Source organism: Delphinapterus leucas, chromosome 17 (genome assembly GCF_059928025.1).
Source record: "Delphinapterus leucas isolate spDelLeu-1000000601 "Yukka" chromosome 17, BTC_Dleu_Yukka2, whole genome shotgun sequence".
NCBI lineage: Eukaryota > Metazoa > Chordata > Mammalia > Artiodactyla > Monodontidae > Delphinapterus > Delphinapterus leucas.
The window spans coordinates 13,515,552-13,527,826 of NC_143145.1; the positions used below are offsets into that span (position 1 = coordinate 13,515,552).

General features: G+C 47.2%; 1 protein-coding gene across 2 annotated transcripts; it reads left to right on the top strand.

The window, feature by feature from the left end:
- The first annotated feature begins 6,160 nt into the window (after nucleotides 1–6,160).
- LRATD2 (LRAT domain containing 2) lies at nucleotides 6,161–11,903 on the top strand. 2 transcript variants are annotated; one of them, XM_022553989.3, is made up of 2 exons: nucleotides 6,161–6,638; nucleotides 7,174–11,903. In XM_022553989.3, exon 2 carries the CDS (start codon nucleotides 7,270–7,272, stop codon nucleotides 8,206–8,208), a length of 939 nt encoding a protein of 312 aa, XP_022409697.1. In that variant the 5' UTR covers nucleotides 6,161–6,638; nucleotides 7,174–7,269; the 3' UTR covers nucleotides 8,209–11,903. The 2 variants fall into 2 exon arrangements, with proteins under 2 accessions (XP_022409697.1, XP_089754851.1); XM_089898725.1 differs by having other exon boundaries at nucleotides 6,162–6,638; nucleotides 6,899–11,903.
- Nucleotides 11,904–12,275: the final 372 nt, after the last annotated feature.

The window sequence follows — 12,275 nt, forward strand, 5'->3', positions numbered from 1 at the left end:
AGTAAAAAAAGAAAAAAAAAAGAATGAATGCCAAAAGCATGTAATATTTATTGTCTCTTTTACTGGATAACCCCGTTTGCCTAGCTGCTGCTGTTTGCATAACCTCGCCTGGAGATGGCAACCCTTTATGAGAGTGAGGTCTGGACTAGAACACCTGACTTTCCTTTCTCCCCTCCCCCTTCCCTGCTCCACCCCCAGCAATATCCCCAATCCGCTCAGGGGCAGAAAAAGCAATGACCAGGTTAGGGAGCCACCAAGGTAGGGCAGCCAAGTGTCCCAGTTTGCCTAGGACATGGGACTTTCAGTGTGAAACCAGGATCGTCCTGGGCAAACTGTGACAAGTTGGTCACTCTACATCCAGAAGACAAAGCAGCCCCCTGGTCCTCAGACTGGCCAGTGTCTGGATGAACAACACACATGCTGGTACTCCTGAGGCCGCTTGACATGGCGTGAAAAGTATGGACTTGGAGCCAGCCAGATTTGGATTTGAATCCAGCTTCTCCCACTCATAAGCCATAAGATTCATACTCCTGAGCCTTTGTATCCTTATCTGGGAAGTGGAAAGAAACGGGATTGGTATGGAGATCTGGTAAGCTGACGCCTGTAACAAATGGTTATTCTTTGGCTTCCCATATTAAAATCATCATCTGGCTCTAACACGGCCCTAACCTAGGGTTTGGTAGGTGTAAATAACACGTGGCCTCCACACAGTCTTCAGGATTTTCGAGGTGCTTCCACATACACTGTCTCACATGACGATCCCCAAGCGAGGCAAATAGTATCACGAGCCCCACTTTAGAGTTTGGAAAAGGAGGCCCAGAGCAAGTAAGAGATGGCTCCAAGGTCATGAACCTGGCAAACAAGACGCCAACCCAGGTCATGTGTTTTCATTCTGCTACCACTCACTTTCTATGTCTCAACAGAACCCCAGCTGTGGGTGACAGGCACGGGGAAGTCTGGAAGTTTCCCAACATAAGGAAGTTGTGGAGGGACCTGTTTTCCAGCAAACTCACTCAGCTATCTGCCATTGCCGTGAGCCTGGGGCCCAGCCCTGGGAACAGGCAGAGTTAGACTGCCTGAGCAGACAACTCTGCTCTCCTGATTCTCTTTTGTACATTCTTGGGTCGAGCCGTTTAAACCGAGATCTCCAATACACCTGCAGAGTCGGGGGCCAATGCCTTGTCAGGTAGAAACATCTCTTCTCGATTATTCCCCTCTGCTCTGGACAGGAATACTGTGAGAGCAATTAACTGGCATTCAACACAACTTGTTTTTATTGAGTGCCTCCTCCAAGGAGGTGTGTGGAATGTGACACTTGGGTCACTGCTGGGGGAGGATGAAGCTACAGTATGGCTGAGAATTCAAATCTAACGTTTGAATTGAATCTAATGGCTGCTCTTGGGGAAGGTGCCTTGGTGGCTTTATCCCTTGTTCACGAGGCTCCATCTGCAGGGAAGGCCTTTCCTCCCTATGGCCTGGTCATTTATAGGACCTGCTTCCTCTCTCATCCCTTTACAGTCCATTTCCCATAGGGCAGCCAGAGTGACAACCCTAAACCCCCAAAGCTTTCCCATGGCTCTAACTGCACCCCCTTATCACATACCTTCTCACTGACTGTGCTCTAGTCGCAACCTTTTATCCCCCCTTTTTCCTAAACACTCCAATTCCTTCTCACCTCAGGCCTTTGCTCTTGGTGTTCCCTGTGGAGGGAATGCCAAGGCCACCTCCTTCTCATCCTTCAAGTCTCAGCCCAAGTTTCACTTCTTTAGGAGCCCATCTCTGACCATTTTATCCAAAGTAGGCCAACTCACCCCTGCCACCCTCTCTGTAGCCACAGTTATTAAACCCCATTACCCTAGTCTATTTCTTTATGGCCCTTATCACTTTCAGAAAGGAATATACAGTTACTTAAACTTGTCAATTGTCTCCTCCTGTCAACACATAAAAGCCATTAAGAGAAAGGACTTTGTCTACTGAGTCCGTGGCTTTTTATCTCTGGAGCCCAGTAAACCCAGACACTCAAATATTTGTTAAATATTGAAGAATGTATTTGTCTCTGTTTAAAACAAAGTGGTTATGAGCACAGGCCTTGAAGTCAAGCAGACCTGTGAGATCTTACCAGCTGGAAGAAGTCACTTAGCCTCTCTAAACTTAATTGTCTTTTATAACAGAATTAGAAGCTCACTCAATGGTAGATGTCATTGTTAATTTTAGAGTTGTGTCACCCCCGCTAGTCCAAGCCCCTGATGGCAGGCACTTTAACATTCACCTTTGTATCAACATGTCTTGAAACTTCCCCTCAGCATCCTCTACTTTCCCTTCCTGTAGGACATGTCACACTGTCTTAAAGGAGTCTATATATTTCATGGGGACATGAATACCTACAAAACCTAACACAGTGCCTGTTGTACTTGTAGAATAAATGTGTGGTGTTTAAGACTAACAGGTACCTAGCAGGTCTTCAAGAAATATATTTTGAATCAAGCTCTCTTTACTATTATTTTTTTATTGGAGTGTAATTGTTTTACAGTGGTGTGTTAGTTTCTGCTGTACAACGAGGTGAATCAGCTGTATGTGTACATATGTCCCCTCCCTCTTGGACCTCCCTCGCATACCCCCATCCCGCCCTCTAGGTCATCACAGAGGACCGAGCTGAGCTCCCTGTGCTGTACCGCAGGTTCCCACTAGTTAGCTATTTTACACATGGTAGTGTATTTATGTCAAACCTAATCTTGCAATTCATCCCCCCCTCCCCTCCCCACCCCAGGAGTCCACACATCTGTTCTCTACATCTGCGTCTCTATTCCTGCCCTGGAAATAGGTTCATCTGTACTATTTTTCTAGATTCCACATATATGTGTTAATATACAATATTTGTTTTTCTTTTTTTTCCCCATCTTTACTGGAGTATAATTGCTTTACAATGTTGTGTTCGTTTCTGCTGTACAACAAAGTGAATCAGCTATACATATACATATATCCCCATATCTCCCCCCTCTTGAGCCTCCCTCCCACCCTCCCTATCCCATCCCTCTAGGTCTTCACAAAACATCTAACTGATCTCCCTGTGCTATGCAGCAGCTTCCCAATAGCCATCCATTTTACATGTGGTAGTGCATATATGTCAATGCTACTCTCTCACTTCATCCCAGCTTCCCTTTCCCCCGCTGTGTCCTCAAGTCCGTTCTCTGCGTCTGCGTCTTTATTTCTGCCCTACCACTAGGTTCATCAGTACTGCTTTTTAAGATTCCATATATATATGTGTTAGCATACGGTATTTTTCTCTTTCTGACTTATTTCATTATGTATGATAGTCTCTAGGTCCATCCATGTCTCTACAACTGACCCAATTTCGTTCCTTTTTATGGCTGAGTAATATTCCATTGTATATATGTACCACCATGAGGTATCACCTCACACCGGTCAGAATGGCCATCATCAAAAAAAATCTACAAGCAATAAATGCTGGAGAGGGTGTGGAGAGAAGGGAACCCTCTTGCACTGTTGGTGGGAATGTAAGTTAATACAACCACTTTGGAGAACAGTATAGAGGTTACTTAAAAAACTAAAAACAGAACTACCATATGACCCAGCAATCCCACTACTGGGCATATACCCTGAGAAAACCGTAATTTAAAGAGACACACGCACCCCACTGTTCATTGCAGCACTATTTACAACAGCCAGGTCATGGAAACAACTGAAATGTCCATTGACAGATGAATGGATAAAGAAGTTGTGAATCAAGCTCTCTTTAGAAGACATTTTAAATATATGAATTAAAGAATAATACCAGATGCTATGTGATCAAGTGCTGACTTACATATTATCAAGTGATACAATGTATAATGCAGAAATTTGATGGCAGAGGTGGCCAACACAGAGTCTCCCAGGGCCAGTCAAGGAACTAGTAAGTGAGGTGGGTAGGACAGGGACTGGGGCCAACTGGAGGCTACATCTCATCTCCAAGGCAACCACTGCTCAGCTCTAGCTTTTTGTTGCCATCCTGGAATGTGGGCCCAGTGGTCTCATACATTAGCACTTTCAAGTGAATCTGAAAATCTGAATTTTTATGTGAGATTTCCCAAGTCTCCAAATTATTGACAGTTAATTTAAATTTATTAAACAAGCATTGAGATGAGCAAAGCATGTTTGGGAGCCATTCTGTAAACTATGACCAAGAGCCCTGGGGGATCAGATGGAGGCTGGGCCCTAAACAGGCATTCATGGAAGAAGTTACACAGGAGACAGGTTATTGATATGTCCAAGAATTCCCCTAAGGCGTCCATCAAGCATTTATTGAGTACTTACTGAGTGCCAGGCATTGGGATATAAAAATGACTCAGAGCCTGTTCCCTCTGAGACTTTATAGTTGGTCAGTTCAAGAACTGTTGTTGAGCCACAACCGGGTACCTGAACAGAGCTCATAAAGGCAATAGGCTAGACACCTGGACAACAAGGTGTTGTTTCCTTACTCATTAGATCTGTGCCTCAGAGTGCTGGCAGCAAACTGTCATACTACTGTGTCCTTCTATGGATTCTCCCATCTCAAGGCAAACTACCCAGTACCACCTAGGGGCAAAGTGGCCTACCACAGCTGATGGTAGCAGAGGTTCCCCAGCCTGACAGACATGGGATGACTTGCCATTGCCTCTTTCAGTCTAAACCCCCTCCCTCCCTGTAAAATGGGCATCTACATGAGCTCACATGCTAGTGGCAAATACTAGTCAGGTTAAACAGCAGCTCCCAGAGCACGTGTTATGAAAAAGTCCAGGGAGGAGACTCATCTGGTCACACGTGCCTGAGGCTGGTCAGAAAATAATCTATACAGCAGACATACAGAAGTCTCTTTTGGTCTAACTTATACTGTGATCTTAGACTTGCTGAAGGACTAACTTCCATCACAGCCCTGCCAATATTGATTGCTGGGGCTCAAAAGTACGTAAGTAGATTTTTTTTTCCCCCTCAAACTAAAAAGGATCACAGTGGTGTTAGTATATTCCTGTTTCCACTGGTCAGTATACACACTGAATAATAGTGTTACCTGGAAAAACTGAGTGAGAAGAAACAGTGATGGAAAACAGGGTAGAGGAGGTCTTGAGTTGCATTCTTAATTCCACCAAGAATTACTTTGGGTGTTCCAGTGTTCCAGTGAAAGTCTAAGCTTGTTTATTGTCATCCCTCCACCCCGACTCCAATCCATTATTTAAAAAAAGAAAAAAAAAAAAAAGAAAAGAAAAACCACTTTGTTAGCTTCCATCTTAGGTACAAGAAACAAAACCAACAAAGAGGGGAGAGGCAGGAACTGTACTCTTGTAGTGGAGGTTAATAGGCAATACTAGTCTCCTGTCACTTCCTTCTGTAAGTCAGCAGGAAGGAAATATATCCACAGAGGGCCTCTGCTAATATGTTCTTAAAGACAATTAGGCAATTCCTACATCCTCTACCCCCAAAATAAACAAGCAGAGGTGAATGCTTTCTTTCACTATCCCATGTATGAACTGGTAACTCTCAAAACAACAATGGAGGTTATGAAATCAACTTTGTTCTAACTTCGAGGGACATTATTAAGAGCCCGGGTCTTGGAACCAAGTCAGCAACTAAGTCTTCATTCTGTTTTATACTGTTTCCTTTCTGTGAATTTTTTTTCCTATCTGAAAGTTTCACAGGGCTTATTCTGGTAATACCTCTAAACGGAAGCACTTCTCCAGCTGTCCTAGTACAAAATTCTCTTCTGTGACCTTTGGTAAGAAATCGGTTCTAGGAAAGGAAAGAAAGAAGCAAAAGTTTGTTTGCTTTCTAACGACTGTTCCTCCCTCTCCAGGTACTCTGGGGATGAAGAGACGAAGGGGAAACGGAACACACACCAAACTCTTAATCCCTCTCTCCTTTCTACACTGGCAGGTGGCGTTTGCTTTCCAACTCCATTTTGAAGCTCACAGCTCCGAAAAATACGACCTGAGCAAGCAGCGAGGACTTCACAACAAGGTCTTGCTCTAAGAAGGTAAGCAAAGATCCTACTTGTTAGGCGCGAAGACCGCCAGTCCAGTCGACCCATCGGTTATTTACCGGCGGGATTTAAATCCGCTCCGGAGCGGGGGCGTGGCCTGGGCGGAGCCCCGTGACCCGTGTGGGCGGGGCGGAGGCGGGGATGCCTGAGGCTCAGCGCCGTGCAGGAAAGACCCGGGCTCCGGGAGCGAGCGCCTGTCTCTTTAAATGCCAGCGGCTGCTCTCCCGCCCTGGGAGCCCGGAGCCGGATCTACAATCCCGTCTCTCCCGCTCCGGCGCTTGTTGCTCGCCCGGACCGAGCGGGAGCTGCCGCCGCGGGGCACCAAGGCTGCTTCCTTCTCCTCCTTCTAAGGAGCCCCACCTCCCCCAAGAGCAGGTTGAAGGGGAGAAGCGGCCCCAGGCAGAGGGAAGGGGTGCTGTGTGAAGAGGCGCCGCTCCCCACCTTCAAGTCTTGAGGCGCTGCGTAGCCGCGGGGGCAAGACATGCGCTGCTCCCCCATGACCAGCCTCGCAGCCGCTGGCGCCCGGAGAGGAGAGCCTGCGGAGCGCACACCTGCAAACTCGCCCTAGAAGTCTCAGGGTGCGGCGGGGGGCCCCTCCCAATTCTCCACGGCCTCCACCTCTAGGCGGGTGAGTTTGCGCAGGTAACCCGAGGTAGAGGGCGGGCGCGCGGGGGGAGGGGCGGGCAAGACGGGAGGAGAAAGCACCGCAGGTGAGCCAGGTAGGGCGGCTCACCTGCCCGGGCCGCGCTGCGGGGTCCTAGCCGGTTTCCTCAGCGATTGATATGGGGGCGTCTCTTGGGTAACTTAGGACCCTGAGGTGAAAGGAGGGGGCTAGGAAAGGGGAATTAAAGTTTCTTTTCCTTTCTCCCTCCTGCTTGGGATTGGCAGGTAGGGCGCTGGCGGAAGCGGTAGGAGTCGCTGATGCAATGGGCTTTTGCCTGGGCGAGGTGAAGGGCTGGGGGCGGGGGAGAGCTGGAGTTGCCCGGCCTCCTGCGACCGTGACCCTGGAGGCGGAAAAGTGAGGAAAAGCTCGCCACATCTGAGACTTCCCGTAAAATGGCTCCAAGTGCCCGACACCCAACCTTTCTTTCTCCTCTTAAGAACAAATCGCACGTTTCACGGAAGGGCTCCTACATGGCTTCCTTGCCTTCCTCTCCCAACAGGTGGTCTGAGCCCCTGTCCGGGGACCTGTGCCAATGACCCTAGTGGTGGTTTCGCTTTCTCCTCTCACGGCGGTGTGAACGTGTGTCCGCAGCGTGATGGGCAACCAGGTGGAGAAACTGACCCACCTAAGTTATAAGGAAGTTCCCACTGCCGACCCGACGGGCGTGGACCGGGACGACGGGCCCCGCATCGGGGTCTCCTACATTTTCTCCAATGACGACGAGGACATGGAGCCGCAGCCGCCGCCCCAGGGGCCGGATGGCGGTGGCGGCGGTTTGCCTGACGGCGGGGACGGGCTGCCGCTGCCCTCGCCGCAGCCCTATGACCCGCGGCTGCACGAGGTGGAGTGCTCCGTGTTCTACCGGGACGAGTGCATCTACCAGAAAAGCTTCGCGCCGGGCTCCGCGGCGCTGAGCACCTACACGCCCGAGAACCTGCTCAACAAGTGCAGGCCTGGCGACCTGGTGGAGTTCGTGTCGCAGGCGCAGTACCCGCACTGGGCTGTCTACGTGGGCAACTTCCAGGTGGTGCACTTGCACCGGCTGGAGGTGAGCAACAGCTTCCTGACGGACGCGAGTCAGGGCCGGCGCGGCCGCGTGGTAAACGAGCTATACCGCTACAAGCCGCTGAGCCCCAGCGCCGTGGTGCGCAACGCGCTGGCGCACGTGGGCGCCAAGGAGCGCGAGCTGAGCTGGCGCAACTCGGAGAGCTTCGCCGCCTGGTGCCGCTACGGCAAGCGCGAATTCAAGATCGGCGGCGAGCTGCGCATCGGTAAGCAGCCCTACCGGCTGCAGATCCAGCTCTCTGCGCAGCGTAGCCACACGCTCGAGTTCCAGAGCTTGGAGGACCTGATCATGGAGAAGCGGCGCAACGACCAGATCGGGCGCACCGCGGTGCTGCAGGAGCTCGCCACGCACCTGCACCCCGCCGAGCCGGACGTAAGCGACAGCGACGCCGCGCGGACTACGCCGCCTCCCGGGCGCCCCCCCGCGCCCGCCCGGGAGGAGGGGGCCCGAGAGGCGGTGGTTCGCTGACCGGCGAGCTGAGAGCGGAGCTGTGTGAGGGAGCTGTTTGTAGCAGCCGCTGCTCCCTCCCTCCTCTCACTCCCTCCTCCACCACCTTCTGGGCCCCATCTGGGCTCCTGGGCCATTTGGAAAACGGAGAGTTGGCGAAAAGCGCAGCCAGCTGTGGCTTGAGTTTGTTATCTTGGACGGAGGAGGAAGAGGGAGCAGGTAGGAGCATTTTGGCCGGGGGCACTTCTGGGCTTCTTGCCCGCCGGCTCAATCTGTCTTCCTTTCCCGAGGTGAGGCACACTGTGGACTTGCCAGACACTTAATCCCTGCTGGACTTGGGTCCAAAAATCGACGCCTCTTATGCACTTAGGGGTGGAGAAAAGTTCAGAGTACCAATGCCTGCTGTTGCCTTCCGACCGCTTCCCCTCCTACCATGGGCTTGGAGGATGCCCTGTAGTAAAGCCAGAGCAGGTTTGTGGTGGTGCTACCTCCAAAGAGCAGTGTGAGCGATTCGGGAAGCTGGGGTGATTTATCTTGTGGTTTTTCTGGGGTGCAAGGCTGGTAAAACCAGGACCAGGTCTGGGAGCCGCAGACTGAAATCAAGCAACCCCCTGTGAAGTGTAAGAAGTAGTTGAGTAAACTTGGGCTACAAAACAAAGATTTTGCTACTTGCCCCCTCCCCATCCCCAAGCGATTTGTCTTCTGGAGCTGGCTTCCAGCTGAGTCTCCTGGGCCATCGCCACTTCCCAGGTTACATGTAAATCATTGTCAGGGGCCAGCTAAAGGAAGGATTCAATTTTGGTTCTGTTTTGCTGCCTTTGTTTCTCGCTTGCTATTGTAGGCACTTACAGCTGTGGTATTTGTTATCAAAGGAGGGAATAGCCCTTTGTGTCTCTGATCTAATTAAGCCTGCTTGGCCATGTTCATCCCCAGGTCACACGGGAGGTTGGCTGCTGCCACCCCATAAGGTATCCACTACAGAAACAGCCAAACAGGGTTGCCCTGGCAGGAATCAGTCAGTTTCCTGTCCATTCCCCCACCTGACTCTCTTCCTGAATAGTGAAGGTAACTTTTTTTTTTTTAATTTAAGGCTTTGGTGTGGTGGTCCTGTGAATTTTTTTTTTTTCCCTCATTGCCTCATCCCCCTCACTCAGTTTTGTTTTGCTGGTGGTAAAATCTTAGGCTTGAGGCATATTTCAGTGATAGTTGTTTATTTTGGTAGCCACACTCGATGCAGTTTAATTCAGGGTGTAAAGTCTTGTTATATTGCTGCAGTCTTCTTGTCGCTTGGAGAACACCCCTTCAGAATGCTTTCTCAATGAAGAGGGGTGACAGCAATCATAAATAAATGCAGACTGGTGTAGTCAGCGCCAGATCTGGTGACAGTCCTAAAGCATGGATTGGTGGTTGTGGGATCTGTCCGAAGCAGGATGGCTGATACTATTTGAATCTGCTGCTGTGTTTGCTTTACTCTGAGGCTTTAAAAAATGTACAGTCTGTCCTTTGTTTTCCTGTGAGCTCTTTAATGATACGTGCCCTTGATTTCAGAACCCTCTGCTGTACAGTGGCATCGCTAATGCTGTCTAAAAAGTTGAGTGAAGTTTCTTTTTTTTCTCTTGGGAATCATTATAGATTACGCTGAACAAGTCATTTTGTGACCCAATTCTTACAGCTGGAGTAGACTCATACTTGAGTGTTCCACAGTGGTGGCCATCCTCAGGCCTCCTGCCTGGAGATCTTTAAATCAAGGCAACAAAACTTGAAGGATTTCCTTGTACACGTACTTTTTTTAAACTTGGGAATTTGAGGCCATAATTTTTAAAAGCCTAGACCTTTATAGCACCTCAACATGAAATTATTTCATTACAAGGGCATTAGCTATGTTCCCTGTTTTAACAGGAATCTCCAAACAGGTCCTGTCAATGTTAAAGATGAACCACACTCAGCCCTGGTCCAGGAATTTGGAGAAGCGTCAGTCTCCTGTTGGAAATGTTGATCTAGTTTTCTTGTTTAATAATCTCGCAGCTTTGCGTTTGTATTGTTTTGCTCATGGAAAAGCGGAGCAAGGTAAACGTGGGTAAAGACATTTAGGAGAGCCTTCTAGATTTGGATTGTCTTTTATGTTTAACACCATCAAAGAAAGTTGAATGTAATGACATTGTGCAGACAGCAAGAGAGAAGAACAGAGCGGCACTGTCTAGCAGCTCTGGGCTAGCCAGCCAGCTCTCTTTTCCACTGCTCAGTCTCTGTCTCCCTCCTTCACCCCTCAATGGAAAGTGAATGTCATTGGTCACACCGAGTGACTCTGTTACAAACAGCTTTGTGAGAAACCTCAACTTGAAGGAAGAACTCTTATAAAATCCATATCAGTAGTAGCATTCTCCCTCTAGAGAAGAGGTTTTTGATAACAGGGCTTGAACATGATCTAGAAGAGGAAAGATCTACTCCAGATGCTGCTTTATCACGTGTTTTTACAGGGTACCAGAGATGTGAAGTACGTAATGCTTCGGAACAGTGATTCTGTTGGAAGTTTTATTAGGGTCATCATGCCTAAAGTAAAGCACCAACCAGCCACTGAAGGTTGCAAGGAAAGGGGACTGAATCAACTGTTGGCATCTTTCTCGAAGATGGCAGTGTTGTGGATAAGAGTTTTTAATGTCCAGGCAATGGCTACATCTGGCACTTTAAAAAAAAAAATATATATATATATATATATTTAATAATTTTTGTTTCTCCTTAGGACTAAGATTCTAGAACTGTTTTGTACTGTGAATTACGGATGCTCTTTGAAGGCAAGGAATATTGATTCTAATGTTCTTTAGAAGCTCTGGCAGGGATAAGCAGGACACCCAACTGGAACGGATGCTAAATGTAATCAGACAAATTATATTTTCTTACTTGAGCAAATATTTTATTGAGACTGCTTATGTATGGCAAAGGAGCCTACAACTTCAGCTACACAACTTTTTATATTGAAAGAACTCATAGTTTTTGTAGTTTTATTCTACATTTAATTAAAAATGACTTTATAGCACTAACAAGCCTAGCAGAAGACTTTACTCCAGACCTTTAAGGAAATTTTTAGTTTTTATGAAAAATGACACTTCAGTAGTTAAATTTCTCATGTCTTTGCTGCTTCTGGCCCTAAGAGCACCAGTCGACAACACCATAACCACATGGAAACATATTTTTGGAAGCAAAAGTTTAATTTTCTACAACATATGCTATGGAGAGTGAAGAAAATTTAAGGATTACTTGTTTTCTATTTTTTTTCTCTTAACAAAATGGAATCCACTGTGTTGAAGACTCTTGATATTATGTGATTGTCTAACCATTGTTTTTTTGTAAATTAAAATAAAATCTAGTGTGATCATCATTGAAAGGATTTGTTTGGAAAGTTACATTTTATTTGTGAATTTTTTTTTTTAATCAGGTAACTATAAACTTGACTGGTTTATTCAGCTTTTCATTGTTTTGTTCTTAGCGATACTTGTGACCCATGGAGAATTACATTGACTAACTTGATAAATTTCATGTATTTTATTTCCTAGTGAATTGTGTAAACTTGATTTTTGTTGAAGATTGTATGTTAAATCAATGTTACGTTCTCACACCACTTCTTGAGAAGGAGGTTCAGATTTGAAATTGTATCATTTCCTTCAAAATGAAGGGCAAGTGCTTAGTTAAATAAAAGATTGATGACGTCTTTTAAACCATTTCCTCTTCACTATGTCTTATTACAATAGAATCTGTCAAGTCCTTTTGACAAATGCTCTGAGGGTTTCCAATAAACCATTCATTAGAGTTAACTCTATTTATATATGGGTTTTTTCCATTTGTATACTTTCTGCCATTTTTGGTCCAAATCCAGGCTCCTCAGCTTAACTGCAATTTTTCTGAAATATTAAGTGTGTTTCATCTTTACATTACTCAGTAAACATTTTGATGAATTCATTTAGTGACTGAAAACCCTCCCTGCATTTACTGTGTGGGAATTAATCACCTATTGCTTCTAGGCTCCATGTTCATGAAGAACATCTCGTGAACATACATTTCCAATACCCATTGATTTTTTTCAGGATCAGTGC

Coding starts and splice junctions, on each gene's coding strand:
- LRATD2 (XM_022553989.3), top strand. CDS start 7,270: ATGGGCAACCAGGTGGAGAAACTGACCCACCTAAGTTATAAGGAAGTT.